This window comes from Parasteatoda tepidariorum, chromosome 9 (assembly GCF_043381705.1).
Source record: "Parasteatoda tepidariorum isolate YZ-2023 chromosome 9, CAS_Ptep_4.0, whole genome shotgun sequence".
In the NCBI taxonomy this organism is placed as follows: domain Eukaryota; kingdom Metazoa; phylum Arthropoda; class Arachnida; order Araneae; family Theridiidae; genus Parasteatoda; species Parasteatoda tepidariorum.
The window spans coordinates 59,763,661-59,789,689 of record NC_092212.1 but is presented as its reverse complement, the minus strand read 5'-3'; the positions used below and the strand labels follow the sequence as shown (position 1 = coordinate 59,789,689).

The 26,029-nt window shown below is 29.2% G+C and overlaps 1 protein-coding gene across 1 annotated transcript in view; it reads right to left on the bottom strand.

Moving 5' to 3' along the window:
• LOC107451820 (uncharacterized) overlaps positions 1-26,029 on the bottom strand; it is a 288,244-nt gene that overhangs the window by 36,135 nt on the left and 226,080 nt on the right. Inside the window, exons 4-5 of the mRNA XM_016068055.4 lie at positions 21,340-21,429; positions 14,864-15,034 (exon numbers count right to left, since the gene is read on the bottom strand). Coding sequence (XP_015923541.2) covers positions 14,864-15,034; positions 21,340-21,429 — 261 coding nt within the window. The remainder of the gene's footprint in view (positions 1-14,863; positions 15,035-21,339; positions 21,430-26,029) is intronic.

Below are 26,029 nucleotides of genomic sequence, written 5' to 3'. Positions count from 1 at the left end.
AAATGTAATATGACGTCACATACTTAAAGAATTTTATAACTCAATTACGTAACATATGAATAAATACTGACTTTTTAGCATTCCCATGTATAAGTATTTCAATAAATAAATATATATATAATATTTAGAAATATCTCACATTCCCGCTATTTCTTTAATTAGTACAACTTTTTTTTGATTAAAAAAAATAATGCAATTAAACCTTAGTAAAATAAAATAATTTAAAACATAATAAAGTTTAAATGTGCTTTGATTTAAAAAAAATTCACGAATTACAAAAAAAATATTAACAAATAAGGGGAAACTTCATCTCCAAACATAAAAATGTAACTGAAATACTAAATATCATATTACATTATAATGTAACTGAATTTTTTTTCCAATAAATTCTAAATGTAATATGACGTCACATACATAAAGAATTTTATAACTCAATTACGTAACATTTGAATAAATACTGACTTTTTAGCATTCCCATGTATGTAAGTATTTCAATAAAAAAAAATTTTAGGAATAATTTTTACATTCCCGCTATTTCTTTCATTAGTACAACTTCTTTTTTATTAAAAAAAAAATAATGCAAATTAAGTTTAAATGTTCTTTGATTTAAAAAAAAAATTCACGAAGTACAAAACAAATACTAACAAATAAGGGAAACATCTTATCCCATCACCTCCGATAAAAAAAATGAAGCTTTTGAGAAACAGAATATTAAATTAAAAAAGGAAAATTGTATTAGGTTATTTAACATTTAAGCAAGATATTTGGCGAAAATTAATTATTCAAAAAACTTATTTTACTTGTTTTTTTATAAGCAATAAACAGAAAGAAATAAAATAAATAAGTGCAGCAAATGAAAAAGTATGATATATTATCTTAAAAGAAACTACTTTTTTCCCCATGGGAAAGAAAAATATGATATATAAAAATTTAAAAAAATATTTCGAGAAACTCTACTTAATGATTGAATTTCATATAAATAATAATTCATTTGGGAAACAGGAAAATGTTATTTCACTATTTCTAAAACTGAATTCTCATTTTTGTATGGAAATACGTACATTATTATTATTTTTTTTTAAATTCTTTACATTCCCTGAGAGTGACTTCTTTTTAGCGTTTTATTAGATTAAATATCAAATAGATGAATAAGGAAGAAAAGAGGTTTATTTTTGTGAGAAAAATACAATTATTAGTAGACTTTTTATAAAGTAAAAAATTCCGTCGATAAAAAATATTTTAGTAATTAGGAATTGAATTTAACGGGCAGCGATGAATAAAATATTTTCATGATTTATAGAGAAAATGCTTTTAATTTGTATGCTTTTAATGAGTTAGTTAGTTTTAAAAATATATATGAAAAAAGTCTTTTTTTTGATACTAGGTTCAATTAACATATTATATATTTTTCCATAAAAGTGTATAGAATTATCGAATTTTACTATCAGAGATTTAAAAAGAGTAATTTTTCATGAATGGGGTTAAATATAATATTTTCGAGATTTGTAGAGAAAAAGGTATATTTTAATAGTTGTTTAGTCAAAGTATCATAAGACTTTTTAAAAAAAAAATATATTTACTATTTTATACTAATATATCAAATTTATTAAAAAATATCAAATTAAATGAAGTTATTTTTTTCTTTCTTTTTTAAGAATTTTGGGTCATTTTCAAATTTTAAAGTCCCATGACTTTAAATAGAAATAAAATTCTAAATAAAAATTTTAAACATTCAAATTAATTTTACTATAAATTTTTAGTATATTTTTACATAGAAAATAGTATTTTAATACGCCCGTGAAATACAGTTTCAATACGTCAAATAGAACCAAATTGCTATATCCTAGCCGTCCTTGCCTCTTAATTTTACTGCGATTAAGCCGATTGCTAATTGAAAATAATTTCAATTTATCTAGTTGTAAAAACTGTGCTATATGTAACATACAGCACAGTCTATCTAATACACAGTTTTAAAATTTATTTTAAGTAAAAATCAAACATTTTAATGTTGTCTCAGCATTTTTTATCACTTATTTACGATAATTATTGTATTAAATTATTTCTCTTGAGTTGGCAAAAATGGGTATTATCTGAGTGAACTATTTTTAGATAGGGTAGCTATTTTAAAAATGGTCTTTATGTTTGCTGTATTTTGAGAGAATAAAGCTTTAACAAAGTAAGGGTGTTTTATTAAAGTGCTTCTCTGTTAATAGCTCAATTGTTTCAAATTTATTGTTTAATTTTTAGTTTTTTATTTGCAAAGATCTTAATTACGTTTATCAGTTTTAAATAATAATTTTACTAAGCAATTCTGCTTTTCAATTGAAACAGTCCAAGTAAATTGACTTGCAGTTTCTTTTTTACCCTATCTTACTCTTCCATTCTGTTAACCTTGCTTATGGTAGTTAATTGTAAATGTAGATTATTTTAAATGAAAAATTAGCTTGATCAACTTTTGTTTTGCAATTGTATTACTGCTCATCTTTCTGATTGAATTTAAACTATGAAAGTACGAAATAAATTAAGAAAAAAAAATGCTGTTTCATGTTTTTTTTTTGAAGCCCAAAATTAGATAGTAATATACGAAATATTTTTTTTTTCATTTTATTTCATTTACTTTAAATTTAGTATATCATTACATATTTTATTTTATTTTATAACTGTTGTTGAACAGCCGACCACCCAATTTTGATTTACGACTGCCAGTGTTCAACTCAGTAACCTTGTAGTTTTGAACCTAATCCAGAAGACAAGTCATGGATCAAGGATTGAGAGAAATTTGCCTTCTTGACGGAACTGATCAGCATTTGCGTTTTATGGGGAGAAAAGTTACGACAACCTCTTACGGTTAGCCAGAAGGCAAGGAGACTCTAACCCATGCTCTTTCTACCCCTGAGGATGCTTTACGTCAGCACTTCGTATCGGCCAGCCATCGCTGTAGTTCGAACCCGGATCACCTCATTGGGAGGATCTTCATTACATATTATGCTTATTAAAAGAATGTAGGTACATATGAGAAGTTTTACGAATTTGCAATGCAAGACCATTAGAGTTTAGTTCTACCAGTAGTGGTATACATGGTTACGTTACGTTTAACTCAGCTACTTTTTTTCACTAGTGGCTGTAGAGTGTAGAAACAATCCACAAAGACCATAAATTTCAATACAACTTTTTATAACCAGTATTATATTTGGATCATCACTAAAGATAAATACTTCCACGTCACTAATGGTTTTAGAGTGTAGAAACAATCCACAAAAACCATAAATTTCAATACAACTTCTTATAACCAGTAATATATATTTGGATCATCACTAAAGATTAATGGCTTTAGAGTGTAGAAACAATCCACAAAAACCAAAAATTTCAATACAAATTGTTTATAACCAGTATTATATTTGGATCATCACTAAAGATAAATACTTTCACGTCACTAATGGTTTTAGAGTGTATAAACAATCCACAAAAACTATAAATTTCAATACAACTTTTTATAACCAATATTATATTTGGATAATCACTAAAGATAAATACTTTCACGTCACTAATGGTTTTAGAGTGTAGAAACAATCAACAAAAGCCATAAATTTCAATACAACTTGTTTATATCCAGTATTATATTTGGATCACCAGAAAAGATAAATACTGTCACATCTCTAATGGTTTTAGAGTGTAGAAACAATCAACAAAAACCATAAATTTTAATACAACTTGTTTATATTCAGTATTATATTTGGATCATCACTAAAGATACATACTTCCACGTCACTAATGGCTTTAGAGTGTAGAAACAATCAACAAAAACCTTAAATTTCAATACAACTTTTTATAGCCAGTATTTTATTTGGATCATCACTAGAGATAAATATTTCCACGTCACTAATAGCTTTAGAGTGAAGAAACAATCAACAAAAACCATAAATTTTAATACAACTTGTTTATATCTAGTATTATATTTGGATAATCACTAAAGATAAATACTTCCACGTCACTAATAGCTTCAGAGTGTTAAAAAAAAATGAACAAAAACCATTTATTTTCATCTATTTGATATATAGTTTTATAGTGCGAAGGAAGCAAAAATATATAGTTTAAATTTAAAACTGAATTTAATTATCGGATAAATTAAATTATAAATCTCACTATATTTTGCAGAAAATATCAAAACCTATTACTGTAAAAGAACAATAGAGAAAAAACAGTTGCGCTTCTAGTGTAAAGATAAACTGAATACAGTCAAAAGTCAATTTAATAACAAAGAATGGAATAAAAACAAACAAGAAACTAGGAAATTGACACTGCTTCTAGAAAGGTTTTAAGATAAATTTCAGAATTTTCCTAGAATTTTAATACAACCTCGGTAACCAATTTCTCTTAAAAGCACACAGATTTAAGTTTTAGCATCTTTGCTTAAGATTGTATTTTGTTATTCTACGAAAAATGGTTTTTGATGTAGTAATTTCACGTGAAATTCTCGAAGCCCCGCAGTGTTATTCTTCTCACATAACTTTAATCGAATTTCGTTGCTGCCGTTCTTTTTGCGTCCGTTAACTCTAGGACGTTAATATTCTTTTTTTTTTTCCTGCCCTAGTTTTGAGTTATAAAAGGCGCGCTATTACTCGTTAAAGGTTGGAAGGTGAAGTTTGGAAAATAGAAAAATGTTTTTTACTTTTTTTTAGTTACCCTTGGGGTAATCTTATTTGTGCTTTACCAACATTCTCGTCTGAAGCAAAGTGAAGTTGATTGGAATAACCAGAGGTTGCATAAGAATAATGTTTTAGGGGTATAAATTACTTTTATAGTTGTTTCCAATTTGTTTAATGACAATTTAAGGTAGAAAAAGCAAACATGAATACTACAGCAAAATTTTTTGAAGATTAATTGGTGCAAAAAGTATAAAAATCATTTTGCTATAATATTATAGAAATAAAAAAATGGAATATTAAATAGTTAATATAAATAGTAAATAAAATCAACATTATGGTCCTAGTAATTAATAAAATCAAATAAAAATTTCATTACTTAAAATTCTTTTTTATTGGCTAAAGAAATTGTATTTGAGAATCAGTATGCATTACTTCAATGCAGCAAAATCTTAGCAAATTCGGGAGTTTATTTTTCCTATAAAAGTTTCATTTTCAAAATTCTTTTTTATTGCTCAAGAAATTGTATTTTAAAATTCGTTTTTATTGCTCAAGAAATTGTATTTTAAAATTCTTTTTTATTGCTCAAGAAATTTTCTTTGAGAATTAGTATGCAGCAAAATCTTAGCAAACTTCAATGCAGCAAAATCTTAGCAAAGTGGGGAGTTTATTTTTCATATAAAAAGTTTTAATTTTAAAATTCTCTTTTAAAGCTCAAGAAATTTTATGTGAGAATTAGTATGTATTACTTCAGCAAAATCTTATCAAATTCAGGATTTTATTTTTCTTAGAAAATGTTTCATTTTTATTACTCAAGAATTTTTATTTGAAAATTAGTATGCATTAGGTTCATGCAGCAATATCTTAGAAAAATCGGGAGTTTATTTTTCATGTAAAAAGTTTCATTGTCAAAATACTTTTTTATTGCTAAAGAAATTTTTTCTGACAATTAGTATGCATTACTTCAATGAAGCAAAATCTTTTTCATATAAAAAATAATTTTATTTAGTTTATTTTTATTAAGTTCATTTTTAAGTTTATTTTTATTAAGCTTATTTTTAAGTTTATTTTTCATATAAAAAGTTTCATTTTTAAAATTCTTTTTTAAAGCTCAAGAAATTTTATTTCAGAATTAGTATGTATTACTTCGGCAAAATCTTAGCAAATTCTGTATTTTATTTTTCTTATAAAATGTTTCATTTTTAAAATTCTTTTTTATTACTCAAGATTTTTTATTTGAAAATTAGTATGCATTAGGTTCATGCAGTATCTTAGAAAAATCGGGAGTTTGTTTTTCTTTCAAAAGGCTCATTTTTAAAATTCTTTTTTATTGCTCAAGAAATTTTTTCTGACAATTAGTATGCATTACTTCAATGAAGCAAAATCTTAGCAAACTCGGGAGTTTATTTTTCATGTAAAAAGTTTCATTTTCAAAATACTTTTTTATTGCTCAAGATATTTCATTTGAGAATTAGTATGCATTGCTTCATAGCAACAAAATCTTAGCAAATTCAGGAATTTATTTTTCTTGTAATAAGTTTCATTTTTAAAATTCTTTTCTTAATTTTCAAGAAATATTATTTGTGATTTAGTGTGCATTACTTCAATGCAGCAAAATTCAAGCAAACTTGGGAGTACATTTTTTACATATAAGTATCATTTTTAAAATTCTTTCTTATTGCTCAAAAAATTTATTTGAGAATTAGTATGCATTACTTCAGCAAACTCTTGGCAAAATCAGGAGTTCATTTTTCTTACAATAGGTTTCCTTTTTAAAATTCCTTTTTAGATTTCAAGAAATTGTATTTGAGATGTGAGCATCACTTTCATGCAGCAAAATCTTGGCAAACTCCTAATTTAACTCTCATTTATTATAAATTATAGAAGTCATTAACATCGCATGAAGAGCAATCCAAACTATCTTAACGTATAAATTTTTCAAACACCATTCCAGAGAAGGACATAATTCTTATTACATCCTAAGTTAAAGTAGTAATTTATTAAATTAGAAGTATAAATCCGCCATTGTTAGCTTATTTGAGTCTGTGACTTTTCTCCGAAATAATGTTCAGCATTAAAAGTCCCGGGCATTGAAACTTTAATTCAATCCTAGCATAAAGTGGCACTGCATACAATAGAAAGAAGTCCTGTTTACTTTTAGCCATCAATCACATGCAGCCTAATTCGTAGGTCATCACCTCTTCCCTTCAAATCATCCGACCTCTTAGAGCGGAAGTAAAGAATTTAATCCCAAGAGTAAGTTCTCTTCTAATAAGCTACCATCATTTTTCGTTTATTCTTTTTATTTTCGTTGGTATTATTTGATAGAAAATATTCTTCCATTTTATTAACCCGCCGCAGCATAGGATTTTTTAAATGATGTAGCAGCCACACTGATGAAATTACCGCCAACTTTCTTGGAAATAATTTCGCTCTAAATGATGTTATTGTTTTTCCTAATTGGTTTAACAAAAACTGTAGAAAACTTTTTATCAAATATAATAGGAAACAGTTGATTCAATCAAATTATTTTAGGTAACTTATATGAATTAAATTGTTCTAAAATTTAATTGGAAAATATTTTGCAGGATATTATTGTTTTCACAATTTATTTGTTAAAAAACTGTTGAAGATTCTTCATCAAATTTAATAGGATACAATTTGTTCAATCTGATTATTTTAGATTTTAGCAATTTAAATTTAATTGGAAATTATTTTGCACTCAATTATTTATTTTTCTATAATTAGTTTTGAAAAAAAGTCTCTTTAACTGTTTACATTAATTTAATAGGAAACAATTAATTCAATCGAAGTATTTTAGGTTTTGGTTACTTACATGAATTAAATTGTTTTAAAATTTAATTGGCAAATATTTCGCATGATATTATTGTTTTCTGAATTTATTTATTAAAAAACTGTTGAAGACTTTTCATCAGATTTAATAAGAAACAATTTATTCAATCGGATTATTTTAGATTTTAGTAACTTATATAAATTTAATTGGAAATTATTTTGCCCTCAATCATTTATTTTTTTCCACAATTAGTTTTGATAAAAGTCTTTAACTGTTTTTATTAATTTAATAGGAAGCAATTGATTCAATCGAATTATTTTCGATTTTGGTAACTTTTACGACTTAAATTGTTTTAAAATTTAATAGGAAAAAATTTTGCACTCAATTATATTATTGTTTTCGCAATTAATTTATTAAAAACTGAAGAAGACTCTCCATCATATTTCATAGAAAACAATTTATTCAATCGAATAATTTTAAATTTTGGCAACTTATATAAATTTACTTAGAAATAATTTGCATTTAATGATATCATTGTTTTCGTAATTAGTTTAATAAAAACTGTTGAAGACTTTTTATCAAATTTAATAGGAAACAATTAATTCTTTTGAGTTGCTTTAGATTTCGGAAGTTTATATGAATTAAATTGTTTTAAAATTTAATTGGAAATTATGTTCGATATGATATTGTTGATAATGATATTATTGTTTTCAATGATATTCTTGTTCCCAACGATATAATTGTTTTCACATGATGACAATGATACTAATGATCAGTTTAATAAAAATAAAAAATTGTTGAAGACTTTTTATTATGTTTAATAGGGAATAATTAATCCAATATTTAGGATTTTGGTTTTAGGTAATTTATATAAATTGAATTGTTTTAAAGTTTAATTGGAAATTTTTTCGCATTCAATGATTTTGTCGTTCTATTAGTTTAACAAAAAGCTTCTTGGACTTTTTATCATGTTTATTAGAAAACAATTAATTTAATCGAGTTATTTTGAATTTTTTAGCAATTTATATAAGTTTAATAGTTTTCAAATATTTTAAAAATTCTAAATAAAAAAAAATAGTATTTAATTTGGTTTAGAAAACGCCAACTTTCTTAAGCTCAAAAGTTCAGAGTGTACCTTAAACATTGAATTTGAAAAAAAGAAAAATATTTTATGGCGCCTTATACTGATTTAGTACTGAACTCTCTGTACTAAATTTTGCAAAAGTTAGAACAATCTATCTTCAATAAAATACCCTCTATTAGACAAACATCTTTCAAACCATCTTCAATTAGATATTTATTACAATTGTTTTAAAATGAATTCCTAATAGCTTTTAAAATTTTCATATAACATTTCCTTCCGGAAGTAATTTCACAGTAGATTATCAGTACTTCCAAATAACAATGACTTAATCTGGACAGATCGCCAGCACCATCTGAGCTTTTCGCAATTGCTTTGTATCTTCACGCCAGTTTTGGTCTATTCAGTGTAGATGCCGTATAATCCAGCATCGCCAACTTCACTGCCAAATCGATAGAATCCCATGCTCGATGGCGACACAATGGGGTTTTAGCAATAGAAAGCGTTTATGTACGGTCTGTCCATCATAGGAAAGGCGGATTGTAGAGTGCATGTATTCCATCCAGTATGGTGGAGGTAAAAGGGGTAGTTAATGACCCTCAACTAATTGCTAGCAATGCTGTAAATCCGGAGATAAGGGGGTAGGTATTTATTAGCTTTTGAAAGGGATTTTCGGTTACGTAAAGGGGGGTGCCTACTTCCTTTTCTAACGAATTGGGGAATTGATGGGATGAGTGTTTGGTGTATTGTCTTTGTTGTTGATGGCCCTGTTAGCAGTTAGATATTGGCGCGATAAATATGTATATTGTATCTGTTCATTCTTTTAGGGATGCTTTAGTCGGATTCATTATATTAGAGGTGTGAGTTCAACGAGTTGAATTTATTTAAGAAAGGAAGAGTGAAGTTTTTTCTTCCTTTCTTTTAAAGGAAGTGGAAGGTATACGAGTCGATATTTTGAAAATGTTATTCAATTGTGATCAAATAATAAGAAATTAAGGTATCTCATAGAAGCATCTCGGAATGTAGCGTGTTGTCTTATTGGCATCCCATGCAATTGTCAATAGTTCATTTATGTTCTAGTGTAACATTATGTTATCTAGCGTGGCTCTGGGTCAACAACGCAATTAAACTTGGAGCATAAAATATTTCCCATCTTAGGTTAACTCTGCATAAGAAGGAAATAAGAACACAAACATATTTTATTAAGCTTAGTAAAAACTAAACATTAAAAACTAACAAGGAGAAAAAAAATGGTAAGCGAACCTTATTAAAGAATAAAGAATCCAATCCAACGATCTAGGTGTACAAAGTGCTTTCATTTGAAAAATGCTCTGGCGTCAGTGTTCTTCTCCCAAACGCTCTGAGGCGTGGAGGTAGAGGGTTCGAATCCCGTCGTGACTCAGGACGTATTTTTGTGCTGTCTTAATCATTAATAATAATCATAATTCTGTCATAATACTCTAATTTATTCCATTCGTTAAGCAGATTTTTGTTTATAACACATTTTTGTGTACTGAATACACAAGCCTCAACAAATAAAGTTATTTTGTGCGTACGTGACTAACCAACCTATAAATGCCAATTGTCTTTTTTTTTTTTTTAAAATCAAAATTGACTTGAAATTTTCAAAGAAACTATTACTTAACAGGAAAACATAAGTGTTTATTAATTAAAGGGGAAAAATATTTGTGCTTAAATCAAAAAAAAAAAAAAAAANAAAAAAAAAAAAAAAAAAAAAAAAAAAAAAAAAAAAAAATCAAGAAACTTTCAAAGAAAATATTTCTTAACAGGAAAACATTAATTTATATTAATTAAAGAAAATAGATTTGTGCTTAAATCAAAAAGAAAAATCTAGAAATTTCCGAAGAAAATATTTCTTAACAGGAAAACATTAATGTACAGTAGTAATTTGTGTTTAAATCAAAAAGAAAAATTAAGTTATCTAATTTGAAGCAACACCAAAATATGAAAGAGCAAAAATTAGTTAAAATATAATGAAATGTTTGACAGAAACATTTCCCATTCTATTCTGTTTTGAGAACTACTTTTTTCAAATTATAATTTATACTATTATAGTTTTAATACTACTTTTTTCAATAATTGTTAATAGCTAATTATGAAAGAGTAAAAATTAGTTAAAATATAATGAAATGCTTGACAGAAACATTCCCCATTCTATTCTGTTTTAAGAACTACTTTTCTCAAATTATTACTATTTAAAATCTTATAATAAAACAGCGTTTTAAATTTTGTAAAATACATTAAAAAAAATTTGCGGCAGACATTTAAACAGCTTATTCATTTTAACAGTTTTATCCATTTTTAACAGCTTATCCACTCGGATCGTTTCTACATAGCTGTGTCCAATGCAGGCATTTTTCTTTTACACAAGAAAAAAACTGTTTTTAAAACATTTTTAACCTCTTCTTTTACATTTTGCAACCTAAATTTATGCAACTTTCCAAACTGCCTCACAGCTTGCCCCCATGGAACAAATCAAAAACGATTTTTCTACGTCCCGTTGGGGCTTACGTTTCACGTCCTTCAGTAACTTTTGAGCAGAACACGCCTTTAAAGTAAAAAAATATATATATTATGCGTTTGGGAACATGAAGTAGTTGGTAAAGTAAAATCAAGACAGTGTAGAAAATTGCCAGCCTTTATGTTTCGCACTTACTAAAAAATATATTGCCAAAAGTGTCGCCGCAGAATGTCTTGAATCATTAAGTACCTTCAAAGATATGAAATTGGACGTGAAAATTATTTCGGTTTTTTTTTGCTCAGTTCTTTGGCGAAGATTTATTTTTCTTTGGCTAAACCCTCTGGCGTTATGCTTATATTTCCCCTTCGTATTTTCTTTTCTCTATCTAATGAATATTGCATTAACTTAGTGAGATGGTAATATTTTCATTGGATGGTCATGATTGAACTGATGCGATAGGGAAAAGTGGCTGTGATTTAGCGGAATAAAGATGGAGATAATGCAAGTTTTGTTTGTGATAAATTGTCAATTTATATTCTAGTTAAATAACACTGGTGTTAATTTCCTAATTGCATACTTTCAATTTCCAGTAACTTTTTTTTAAAATTTAAATTACATAATCAAAACAATTTATTAAACCTAATCCGCACCTAAGGAGTTAAAAATATTTTTTTTTTACTAATTTAAAACTGCATTTCACAATACAGTCAATAATTGTTAATAGTTAATTTAATTATCACATTTGTAGTACATATGTAAATTTCTTGATTGCATACTTTCAATTTCCAGTAACTTTCCGATTTTAATTACATCAATAAAAGAATTAATTAAATCTGATCCGTTCCAAAGGATTGAAAATATGTTTTGACTAATTTAAAACAGCATTTTACAATATAGTCGATAATTGTAAATAGCTTGTTTAATTTAATTTGAAACATTGATATTTATTTTTTGATCGCATACTTTCAATTTCCAGCAACTTTTCGATTCCAATAACATCATTAAAACAATTAATTAAATCTGATCCGTTCCGAAGGATTGAAAAATATTTTTTGACTAATTTAAAACCGCATTTTACAATATAGTCAATCATTGTTAATAGCTAGTTTAATCTAATTTGTAACACTGATGTTAATTTTTTGATTGCATACTTTCAATTTCCAGTAACTTTTTTATTTATTTAAATGACATAACCAAAACATTTTATTAAACCTAATCCGCACCTAAGGAGTTAAAAATAATTTTTTTACTAATTTAAAACTGTATTTTACAATACAGTCAATAATTGTTAATAGCTAATTTAATCATCTAATTTGTAACACTGATGTTAATTTTTTTGATTGCATACTTTCAATTTCCAGTAACTTATAAATATCCATTACATCATAAAACAAATGAATAAATCTGATCAATTCCAAAGGAGTTAAAAATATTGTTTTTTACTAATTTAAAATCGTATTTTACAATACAGTCAATAATTGCTAATGGCTAATTTACCTGGCTAATTTGTAACACAGATGTTAATTTTTTGATTGCGTGTGCTTTCAATTTCCATTAACTTTTCAATTTCAATCACATAATAAATCAATTCATTAAATTTGATCCGTTACGAAGGAGTTAAAAACATTTACTTACTAATATAAAACTGTATTTTACAATACAGTCAATATTAGTTCATAGCTAATGAATTAAAAAAAATCATTTATTAAAAGTTGAGAAAAATTAAAACGCAGATTTCATAGATTACACTAAATTATAATAGTAAAAACTTAATTCTTTAACAAGATACTTATAATACATGCGTGTAAAAAATGCAAGAAATTCGAAGTTAAACAGGCTAAGAATATTATATAACCACCAACATTATCAGTCTTTTACACGTCGACTTAGCTCCATTAACTACAATAATTCATAATCGCGCGATAATTACCGAAAGGAATGCGTCATTCTTCAGTAATTATTCAGGGAGATAATGACGCTTTATTATCCCAAACACCGATGGTGGCTCCCTAATTCTTTAGATGTTAAAAGGGAAATCCATTTTCATTAGTAGAGAGAGAGAGCTAAATGATTCTTTCACTTGAAATCCCTTCTTTAACAGATGGGATGAATTATTAAGACAACAGCTTCTTTGAAAAGAAATCAACAAAATAGGAGTCAAACAATAAAAATGCTGGTGATTGTAGAATAGAATGCGTTTAATAAGTTCTCATTAATGAAGTTGAATGATCTGAGAATTATTAAAATGTGGAATTAATTAAAAATAGAGCATTAATGACTTGCATTAAAAACATCGACATATTCAACCGTTGCCAAACCTCGTTATCTAGTAGTCAGGATTCAATCTTTAACTGCAACGTTTCACCGTGAAGTTGCAACCAGCTGATAAGATGCAAGTTAGAAGGTAGAGTATCAGCTCAGACATTGACCTCATTGTTCTTGTGAATCTTTTGTCTAACATTGAAGAGAATTTCAAACAAAAATCTGTCTTAGTGGTTCTGTTAACTAATTCCAATTCCTCAATTTCGGATTCATTTGAGAAATTGTATGTTAAAAACTAGGCCAAAAATTCTTGAAAATCGACGAATAAGGGTTACAAAAATTTTCGTAATTTAGAGATATCCCGCACCGTTCTTGAAGTCGAATAATGTGATAAACAACGAGGTCGATGACATTGTATTATAGACATCGAGGTCGATGACAACAATGACATTGATGTCTGTTCTGGCACTCAATTTTCTTACACCAACGGGAAAGATGTTTCATATAGTACGCATTTACTTGCACTTGCAGAGCACTTTAGTGCATATATGTGCCGCCATGCCGTCGATTGCTTATAAGATTAGAAGAATAATTGATTTTACGTTATGTTAAGGCTGGAAATAATCGAGATGCATGTATCATTCGATGAAAACAAACGACGTGATAGATAATTTTCGTAAAAAAGTTCCACTCTCTACACTAGAGCTACATAAAGGTTTTGTAATTAAACCAAACGCTTGGCGAATTCGAACACAAATTAAAATCTTCTTCGATTGCGTGACAATTCGGTGTAGATTATGTTCTTCAAAAAAAAAAATTCTTTCTTGATCTGTCTGATGCCCTATTTTCACAGATTTTAATTTTAAGTATTAGAAAGAATTAGACGATACCGAAAGAACTGAACTTGCAACAATGGGAAGTCAAATAACCGAAGAATGAACCACACAAACAAAGTAGTAAAAGCAGCCGATGTAAATAGGAAAGCAAGATCGAAACTTTCGGATGAGTTTGATGACGGCCTTCATCCAGCAATAGATTGATAATACTTGAAGACCCTTTTTCCAGCAATAGATTGAATAGTTTAAGAAAGCCTTTATCCAGCAATGGATTGATAACAGTTGAAGAAGGCTTTAATCCAGCAATGGATTAATAATAGTTGAAGAAGATGCACCGCATTATCGAAGATGCACCCCGATACTATAGTTGGAGATGATAAATTTCGATTGTTTTTTTCAGAAACATCATGAACATTCATTTAAATTTTTTTTCCTCCGTTAGGAGTGAATTTAATAACTTTTTTTAAAGGAATGATAACATAACAACATGAACACGTTGTTAGAGACACGAGATACATGAGAACACGTTGTTAGAGACACGAGATACACGAGAACACGTTGTTAGAGGCACGAGATACAGGAGAACACGTTGTTAGAGGCACGAGATACACGAGAACACGTTGTTAGAGACACGAGATACATGAGAACACGTTGTTAGAGACACGAGATATATGATGAAAAGTAGCTGAAAATAACTGGAGTGAAGAAATCTGAGTTTTATTTTCTGTAACATAATTCATAAGCAACAACAGAATAGTAACTTACTTCTACTTTCTGATCCTAGAACATCGGCACAGGCTTGAAACCTGAGCAGTAAATGAGAATCGTCTGTGCAGGAATCTACAGTAGACGCCGGGTAGGCACATTCTCCGTGTCCTCTGCTGTAGCTGAAGACGTATGTGCCTTTGAAAGGACAGGGCACAGCCGGTGTGTTAACTGTCAGGAAAAGAAAACATAACAGGGTAATTAAAAAATTAAGTAATACAACAAAAAGTAAATTAGAAATACGATAGTCATATTGGCTATTAAATATTTTTTAAACTTTTTGTAATATTATTGCAACATATTTCATGTATTATTAACATTAATGTATTTGCACATGATATATAATTATGCACACATAATATTAATTTTATGTTAGAGAAAATCATTTAGGAAAGCTTCAAAATGGAATAATCTAGTTCATCGATATGTAGGGGGGGGGAGGTGCGATATAATTATGATGAAAAGCAACATATTTGAGATTGACAGCAAGGGCGCTTTTTTTTTAAAAAAAAAAAGTTTCATTTAGGTGCAAAGATGTTTCCGCGCATCGTGCAGCCATTTGTTGAAAATTAAAGAAACGTGTAAATTTCCTATCTAGGATCCGGGATAGCCTGGTTGGTAGGGCATTGGGCCCATGTCCAAGACGTCATGGGTTCGATCCCCGTCGGTCGAAGACTCCCCGTGTAGTAAATGGTGACTGATGCACGTTCAATTTGTCAAGTGACAAAGTCCTCCATGTTCCCATAACAAATCATACTTCTAGGGGTAATGATCCCGGAGTTTCCTTGTCTTCTGGATTGGTTCAATATTACAATGCTTCGCANTAAAAAAAGTTTCATTTAGGTGCAAAGATGCTTCCGCGCATCGTGCAGCCATTTGCTGAAAATTAAAGAAACGTGTAAATGTCCTATCTAGGGTCCGGGATAGCCTGGTTGGTAGGGCATTGGGCCCATGTCCAAGACGTCATGGGTTCGATCCCCGTCGGTCGAAGACTCCCCGTGTAGTAAATGGTGACTGATGCATGTTAAATTTGTCAAGTGACAAAGTCCTCCATGTTCCCATAACAAATCATACTTCTAGGGGTAATGATCCCGGAGTTTCCTTGTCTTCTGGATTGGTTCAATATTACAATGCTTCGCAGCTGAACATTGAACGTAAACACAAAATTGGGTTGGCTGTTCAACGACGGTTATAATATAAAAAATAAATTTCCTATCTGCTACAATACTATGGAATGCGAAAATTTAACCCTTTGAAGAAAGTGTGATCACCCAAACCTTTCATACAAACACTAAGATAAAACGAAAATGAAAAAGGCCAAAACGGAATAGATAATATCAGTATGTAGAATTTCAACAGAGTGCTTAGGAGTAAGTACCAATCATTCATTTTACCTCAAATAAACTCTAAATCATATTTGTTGAGGCCAGATGAGGAGCTGCTACAATGGCATCATAACAAAACTATTGTAAACTAAATATTTTTCAGCTAAGCAAAAGTTAATCGGTTAATAAGATTCCGTAATATAAATATGACTACCAGTTTGAAAAAAATGAATAATGCTACAGGTTCATGGCGGTTCAGTAACAGCTCCCTAACTACTGAACCGTCACCACCAACATCTGAAAGCTTCTTTACATGTTTATGAAAACATTTCTGATTTGACTAGCTATAAATGGAACCAGTTTGTGCTTTAGAGCCAACTGTTATAGGAAAGTGTGAAAAAAATAAGGCGGAATTTAAAGCTCCAAATCCACTTATTGGAGAATTAAAAAAACAAAAATTTTCTCCCGTCCTTAAGAACCACCATAAAAATAGTGTACTATTAGAATATTAGTCAAGACCAGCGATTTTATGTTAGAAGTTTGCTTGTTCCAATTATCTATTTTTTTAGGAAGTCGATTATAAAACCGTATGGAGGTTTGACTAACCTCTTTTGCGTGTAAAGAATGAAAGTTGCGCTTGAAAATTTGACTTATTCTACAGGTTTGATGCTTTTAGAATATCCCAACACAAAAGCGAAATCCCAAACAAACAAAAATAGAATCTTTTTAAAACAGCAAATGGAACAAACTTAAGAGTAGATTAAACAAAATAAATCGTTTGAACGAAAAAAGACATTCAAATCAGCAAAACTCAAGCAATCACAAAGCTACAAAAGCTGATACATAGATATGGCGTTTTTTTCCCCTTCCTAGTCGCTTTGTTCAAAACCTTCCAGATTTAATCAGATAGAGAACTGAAAATTGCTCGATAAAGTAGAACTCTTTTAGCGATGCGCACTTTAAAAAAACAGGTAAAGTAAAAGAGAAAATGCTTATACCAAAACACGGCAATAAGGAAAAGAAAAGATCGACATAGAAGAACATACTAATACCATAAAAGTTTTTTCTAAAGTCAATGTTTTTACTTTTACTTCACATAGTAAAGTACCCATTGATTCCTCGAAAAAAATCAGTTCAACTATATCTTCTCACTCAAACAATTCCGCTCGAAACCACTCTCAATTTCATTTGCTGACTTAGGCGGCGATCGAGCTGGCGTTTGCAACTTTCTATCGGTTCTAATTACACTTCAATGAAAGAGAAAGGTTCTTTAAGAGCGTTTTCTTCTCGGTAGTCTATTCCACCTAAACCGTCGCCATAGCTACCAACAAAATTTCGCCAAAAACCATCAAAAGGTAAACGTCTAATGGAGGCCTAAAAAGAAAAGAGTTTCTTTCGCTTTTTTCTTTGGCACACAAACCAGAGAGTTTTGGTTTAAGATAATTCCAAGTTCTCTTCACGTTTGAAGGTAGAAAATGAAATGGAGCAATTACGGGGATTATAAGACCCCTAATGCAGATGAATGGTGTTTAAAGAGGCGGTCTTAAATAGGCAGCTTATAGGAGGAGTTGGAAATAAGAGGATTATAAGACCGCCTTTTAAGAGGATAGAGCACAGGTGACGGCTAGAAAACCGACAAAAATCAAGATTGCCAGTTGAGTGGGGGGGGGATATATCAGTAAGCTCAAAAGAAGCTAGTGTTAAAAATCACCAACACAAACGTGTCAGGTGTTTAATTGCGTAATATTTTATAACCGTTAACAAGGTTGTGAAAAAAATATTGTAAATCATCCCATCTTGTTCTTAAGAAGACTAGAGACTGATCATTACTGCAGATTTTAATACATAAAGAGGTTCAAACATTATAATGATAAGCCACATTCTCAAGTTGATCAAGAGGGCGGGATTGAAAAGCATAATGCTTATTAACCATTTACAAGGTTGTCGAACAATTGAAAAATATTGTAAATCAGCCCATCTTGTTCTTAAGAAGACTAGAGGCTGATCATTACTGAAAGATTTTAACACATGAAGAGATTCAAACATTATAATGATAAGCCACATTCTCAAGTTGTTCAGCACAGTGGTTTTTAATAGTTTAATACATACAACCATTTACAAGGTTGTCGAAGCAAGCGAAAAGGTATTATAAATAAGTGCATCTTGTTCTTACAGAGACTGACTGATATAGGAAGGGATTATGGCAATATAATAATATGCCACATTTTCAAGTTGTTCAGCAGGACGGTTTTTAAGAGAGTAATGTTTTATAACCATTAACAAGGCGGTCGAAGCAATTTAGAAGATTTTATTTATCAGACTATCTTGTTCTCAGGAATACTGGAGGCTGATCATTACCATTTTGCCATTTTTTTTTTATCAAAGTAAGAAAATTTTCTTATAATTTTCATTGATTGATCGGATACCTGAACAAGACGTCAAGAGTGGATGTCGAACCTGATTCGCTGCTAAGTCGTGGCATTTGTTTGTGATACAATTCAGCAGCGAATCAGGTTCGACACCCAATCGTGAGGTCTTCAGCAGGTACCCAATTAAAGCTAATTGAAATCAGTGCAATAATAAACCAAGCCTACTAGCTGAAACATTAATACGCCATCTTGTTTTTGTACAATCATGTGATTTCAGCGGTCTTTTTTCTTGAGTTGCAGATATTCAATTACAAATTTATAATTTCTTATGTGTGTTGCCATTATCAAAACTAAGTACTTTTATTCTTCTAGAAAACATCGATACGAGGACATTTTGAAATTTGGGATGAGTTTTAAAATTAAAGAACAAATTTATTGATATCTAAATGAAAATTCAAAGATGGAAAATTTCAAAAAACTAATTAGATTTTTAAAGTTGAATTCACGAGCTTTTTTGGCCTGCGTAACATAAATCGTTTTCTTTTCCGCATTCACTAAAATACTCTTTTTGGAAATATCATTTGCAAGTAATTGAAAATGCTATTTAGTATTAAATTTAACTTTAGTTGATATAATTTCAAGGAACTGAGCAGTTACTTTTATTATTTACCCTTTTTGAATTAGACGATTTGATGAAAACGGCAAAAAGGAAAAACCCTACAGCTAGGAGAAAATTCGTCTGGAATTTACCACGACAGAATAAATTAAATTATAAGGCAAAGAAACATATTCTTTCGAAGGTATTAATTTATTTTGCGATTAAACTCCGAAAAATTTAAACTAGACACTTTCGTTAATGAAAGAAAACATATTATACCAAGAAAAATATACATTTAAAGTATTGTGGGCTTAAATGAGCTCGAAAAGTCTAAAGGGATAGTTTCGGCGCTAGCCAAAATCCGCCAAAATTAAATTTCGTTATTACTAGTGGAAGTTTTAAAGAAAAGGAGGAGAAAAAAAAACCGAATATAGGCAAGGGATCAATAATGTTAATGATCCAAGAAGAATAGAGGAATTTTTCAATTTAAAAGATTATGCCTTGGGCAGTCTTTTCACAGCTCTTGGAAACATAATGGGCAATATCGAGTTAATTGAATTAGGAAATAAACATTTTACCCGGGTACGTTTTAGACTGAAATGGGTTTCTTCAAGAAACGACAGTTTTTGGAAATAGCGATAATAAACTTTTCCCCTTTTTTTTCCAGTTTGATAAAATTTTAGATTTGATAAACATTGAAAACAAAAAATAATTAAATCAATTAGTGCAATTTGAGCTTATAGATTGTAAAGAAACAGATTAAATAATTGGGAAAGCGGCATATGGCAGTAAAAGCTCTGCCATATGTTTTAAAGATGTTCTTTATGAGTAGTTAGTTTTTTTTTTTTTTTTTTTTTTTTTTTTTTTTTTTTTTTTCTTGGCTTGAAATTTAAATTATCTTTTAATGATTACATTAAATTATTATCACTGAATAGAAAGATATAGCAGCTGTCTTTCCCAAAATTAAACAGATAAAGGTAAAAAATGAAAGGGCATTTATATTAGAATAAATTACACTTAAGCTTTTTACGTATAAAATATTTTTCTTCAACTAAATGTGTTCTCAGTTTGCTCCATTTTAGAAGTATACTTCTTTGCGCATAAACTAATATCTACCACAAAGTCTTGCAAACAAAACTCATCGCAATATTTGAATAGTAAAACAATAAAAGATAGATTAATTCAACTACCATTATACGTAAATTAAATTCCTGGTAATTCCTGGCAAAACTTTCAATTGTAAAAGATTATTATTATTTTTTTAAAAAAATTTGTTGTTTATTATCGAGTGAAATCTTCCAAATAAACCGTTAAGGATTTTAGATAACAGAATTAAAACTGATTTTAAAAGAAAAATATACAAGTAGCCAAAATTCTATTCCTATTATTCCATTCTAGTATTATATTCGTATTATATTCGTATTATATTCTATTATTATATTTTTATTTTATTCTATTATTCTATTCTTCAAAATTCTATTCTTGTTCATGGCCTCGGCCATTGGAAATAAAAAAAATGAATAAAAAAAATATTATGTGTTTTATGTGTTAACAGCAGTTTTATCAACTTTAAACGGCTTTTTTAATCTCAACCGGAGACGTAACTAGTGTTTGACAGAACTTAATTAACACATGAGACTATGGGGCCTTGGATCGTGTCACATAGTCTGAAGCGGCCCTTAAAACGCATTAATAAAATATATTTATTGCAACTGAGCCATATTTAGCCAATATGTAAGAGGACATTAAAATTAAGGATTTACTATTCGAAATCTAGAAAAAATAAATTTAATAAATAATAAACTGCGTTGTGAAAACTAAAAATTACACATTTTCAAAAGGCAGCAGCACTAATCTGAAGTTCAGACCAATTGCCCAAGATCACCCTAGTCGGGCCCTAGTGTTTGAAAGAAAAATATACTTGTCATAAGAATATTCGAGATTTCTTTCAATTCAGACTGTTCCTTACTACAAAGTGAAATACAACAAACCTAACTACACAAAAATATAATAAATAAAATAATTGTTAAATTTTTAAGTTTGTGCAAGCATATTATTTTTAAAACACTTATTATTAAAAAAATAATTATGACTTTTTTTCTTTAAGAAATGCAATCGCTATTATTGTAAGATACAGTTTTCAAGCATACATAATTAACATATACGAACGATTATCACACTTACGCCTGAACATTGAATAAAGAAGAGCGTCTCCATTTATTTCAGCACATAAGGAATCTATACTCTGTAGCTGTGGATCATTAGAGCAATGACCTGCAAAAAACATTGAACATACAGCTCCAACACAAGAACAATTTGAATTTAAAAAAAGTCATTATCTAAATACTCATATATAAAGCAGTTTGTTGCAGGTTAAGTCAAAAGTAAAAAGAAATTACTGTACAATTGTTGCTGAGAAAACTATAAAGAGATATATTTATCCTAGTTATTATTGCTTTACGTTAAGTTTGAGGTAAAACAAAATGGTCCCGTAACTAATTTGGAAAAATTATAATAAATTAATACGTGATATTCTAAAGATCAATGTATGTATATTCTCATGTTAATAATATAAAAATTTGACTTAATCATGGTAGAAAGGTCTCGGTGATGAAGATTAATATTTTCTGATTGCGATACGATTTACTTTTGTTAACAGTCGTCCATAAATTGCACATTTTCAATAGTACTTTTCACCCTTTCTCCCCTTTCTCACAAAATAGCACACTTCCCAATACCCCTTTGTCACATGTCATATTATATTATAAAAATATATGCAAGCAGTTCAGAAAGTAAACATGTTATAGATAATATTCCAAATTTCATTTTTAAACTTTAGCTACGTTTTTCAATCGCATTTGTGAGCACAACAATCATAATGATTATTTTATTGAAGAAAAGGACAAATATAAAACAATAAAATATAAAACAATACAAAAATATTTAATGTTCTGATTTTTAAATATTTTTATTTAAACCAATATATAAGATGTGCCACATTTCTTGTTACTCCCCCCCTTGTCACTAATTGTCGCAAACCCTCTCCCTCGTCTTCAAGTGTGACATCATTCAAGAACGTCCCATTTTTTACCCTTTAGGCTGAATAATAGGATAAGATATTGAAATGACTCAAAGCTAAATTACGAGTCATCAAGTAATTCTTTAAAATATCCAAAACAGTTCAAAAATGTTTGTAAAGAAATACTGAATACATTTAAATGATGCATTTTTCTCCCATAAACCCATCTTACAAAGAATAGAACTTACATTAAAAACTTTTAACAGTACTTATTCACTTTTAAGCAGTACTAATTTATATATGCTTGATGTTCCATGTTTTATACTTTCTTAAAATTTGAAGTCGGAAATGATTTTCAAAGTAAACAGAATTTACTGTAATACTTAAAAGTAAAAGAAGTACCAAATAATTTAAAACGTTCTAAAGCTGGCTCAAAATATTTACAGCAATACTTTCCATCTAGTCAAAACACGTTTAGCATTCGTCAGGTAAAAAAACACAACCATGTCGAGCAAACTTTTAAGATAAAACGTTTCAAACATGTTTTTAAAAGAACGTGAATCAATTGCAAAGAATATATCTTTACAACACACCATAAAAATTCCACTTTTCCAAATTCAAACTTATCCAAGCAATATGGCTGCAACTTCAAGAAATGCACATATTTCTGAAGAAAAGCACTGGCCTAGGTGAACAGTTTTCGAAATTTCAATTTGCATTTAAAATGCTTTTAAACCACGTGAAAAGGAAAGGTATTGAAAAGATAGAAAAACCAGCGTTTTTTGGCATGTCTATTTCCTCTTCTTCTTCCTTTTTCTTATTTACTCACTTGGCGAAGATAGTTTTCTGCAATCCTTGTATTGAAAGAGAGAACGAGCTTGTCTATACATAAAACATTATGTATCCAAGATCTTTAGGTAAAACAGATCTATCTGATCCTTTCTATCAACTTAAGGAGAGTTTGAAAGAATACGATAGAATATTGAATTTTTTGAAACTTTCGTAAGGTATAAAAACTGTTAAAAGTTTTCTGTATAAAAAATTCTTTTCATGTCTTTGTCATATTCTAAGTTACTGCAATAATGCCCAAAACAAATTATTGATAAGTAAACCTTAAGATTCAACTTATAGGGAGACGTACAATTGATAAGGAGAATTTGAAAGAATACGATAGAATATTGAGTTTTTTGAAACTTTCGTAAGATATAAAAACTGTTAAAAGTTTTCTGTATAAAAAACTCTTTTCATGTCCTTGTCATATTCTAAGTTATTGCAATAATGCCCAAAACAAATTTTTGATAAGTAAACCTTAAGATTCAACTTACAGGGAGAAGTACAATTGATAAGGAGAGTTTGAAAGAATACGATAGAATATTGAGTTTTTTGAAACTTTCGTAAGATATAAAAACTGTTAAAAGTTTTCTGTATTAAAAAAAAACTCTTTTCATGTCTTTGTAATATTTTAAGTTATTGCAATAATGCCCAAAAGAAATTTTTGATAAGTAAACCTTAAGATTTATTGGTGTCTTTGGCAAGGGAGACGGTGGGTGTAAGCTAAAGATAAAACGGGCTCAGCCCTAGCTCGGGCCCGACGTTTGCTGGAAAAATGTATCGGTTTGGGGACAAACTCGGATTCAGGATAAAAAAAATTCTATATTTTTTTTTACAAATTTTAAACAAATTTTTGGTTATGAGCCACGATGGCTCAGGGGATAGAGCGTTCGCTTTCTCATGAGGCCAACCGGGTTCGAATCCCAGTCGATACGAATTCCGCATCCGGCTTGCACCGACCACAGTGCAAACGTGAAATATCCTCAGTGGTAGACGGATCGTGGGTTAGAGTTTCCTTGTAGTCAGGCTAACCGTGGGAAGTTCTCGGGGTCTTCCTCTCCATCGAAAAGTTCTCCAGGAAGGCAAATTTCTCCCAATGCTCGATCCAGGAGTTTTTTTGTCTTTTGGATTGGGTTCAAAATTACAAGGCTACGGAGTTGAACATTAGCAGTCGTAAATCCATAAAATTGGGTCGGCTGTTCAACGACGGTTATAAAATAAAATTTAAAAAAATGTTTTGTTCTGTTATTAAGTATAAAAATGTAAAATTTCTAAGCTATAAAAATTTCAGCGATCTGCTTATTTTGTTCGGTGCTTTTTGCTTTGTGAAGCTATTAGCACTAATTGTCACATGACATTTATTTAGCTTAATATTTTGATTTTCTTCTTTAATTTTTGTTTTAGCCGTCTTGAAATTTCAGACGGTTAAGTTTCTCTTTTTGTTTTTTCTTTCAAAGGTTGGTGATAGTAAAGTTTTTAATTAACTAATTTTCTTGCTTAGACATCAAAGGCTGGGTGACGACATTGCGAAATTCAGCTTTTATCCGACGTATATCCTACGTATCTCGGGCTCGGATTGAAATTCTTCGGGCTCGGACCTTCAAAAACGAGCCCGAGCTCATCTCTAGTATACACCCAAATAAATAACTGGAAATAATTTCTAAAAGCCCGCTTAACATTTCAAACAAATATGAGAACTTTCATAAATCATTACTGGTTTCAATTAATTAAAACTAAAAACAAGTAAATAAAAAAAAATTTCTGCGAATATTTAGCAGATGGAAGATAATTTTTTTCGTGGTTTAATTTCAAAAAAACTGTTGCAACTATATTTTAATTTAGTTCCCCCGAAATTGGATACAGTTGAAACATAAGCACAACCTAAAAACAAAACTTTTCAAACAGTTAAAACACTCAAGAACTTCAAGTTAACTGATAATTCTTCATAGAAAACAAATTTAATTGATTTGATAATATAAAACTATAAGGATTCCTCAAGCTATAGCCTGACACCTCTAGAAGTTTGCCGCAACATTTACGCGATTCCTTGTTATATATAATGTTTTTAAATTCAAACATTTCGATGATAAAGTAAACTAAAAATTAAATTTAAAAAAAAGAGAAACAAATCTGTCGCTTTAGGAGTAAAATTAATCAAATTTAAAATCTTCAAACCCGAATTAGGCAAGATCAAGTATTTGTATAAATGCAACAAAAGAGCGTCCCTAATGTAATTGATAAAATAACGATATTTCTTCTTCAGCTCTTAATTATTATCTTAATCCTTATCTTAAGCTCTTAATTATTAAGCTTGAAAAAGTAGGACATTTATTATTTTGTGCTATCGCAAATTTTCATTTTTGCTTCCAAATTCTTCTTAAAAGCACTACAAAAAAAGTTCAAACAACCATTTGATAGTGAGATGATTAAAAATGAATAAAAAAAAAGTAATAACAATAAAAAATGGTAAAATGAAAACAGCTGGAACTTGCGGGTTATTTTAATGTAAAAAAACTAATCCAAATTAAATTAATTATCTCGCATATTGTAATGACAGAAAACAAAACAAAAAATTTTTTGACTCCCCCTCCCTCTACTGTTTTTTTTCCCTAGCTTCAGAGACCAAAAAAATATATAATAGCATTTACATAGTAATTGGAAATAAAACAGCTTTAGGGTTTAGGGAGTAAAACACACACGCATTACCATATTCATGATCTTTAAAAAAACAATATCGTCATTTCCAGATTTTGTGGATTGATAAATTCAATTATTGACATTTAATGCCTAAACGCCCTTTTCTAACAATGCGGCTGAATTTTACATAATCTGAGTTATGACAATAGACCACTTTTTTACCAATTATACCACTTAGTTATGACAATCGTCAACATTATAATATAATGCAAATAAGATGTTTCGCCACAATGTTGCCCTTAGAGGGAATGGGTTAATATAAAAACCTACCTCTTATTGCTTATGCTCTTATTGCTTTGATTATATAATATTTTCCAGCTTATACGT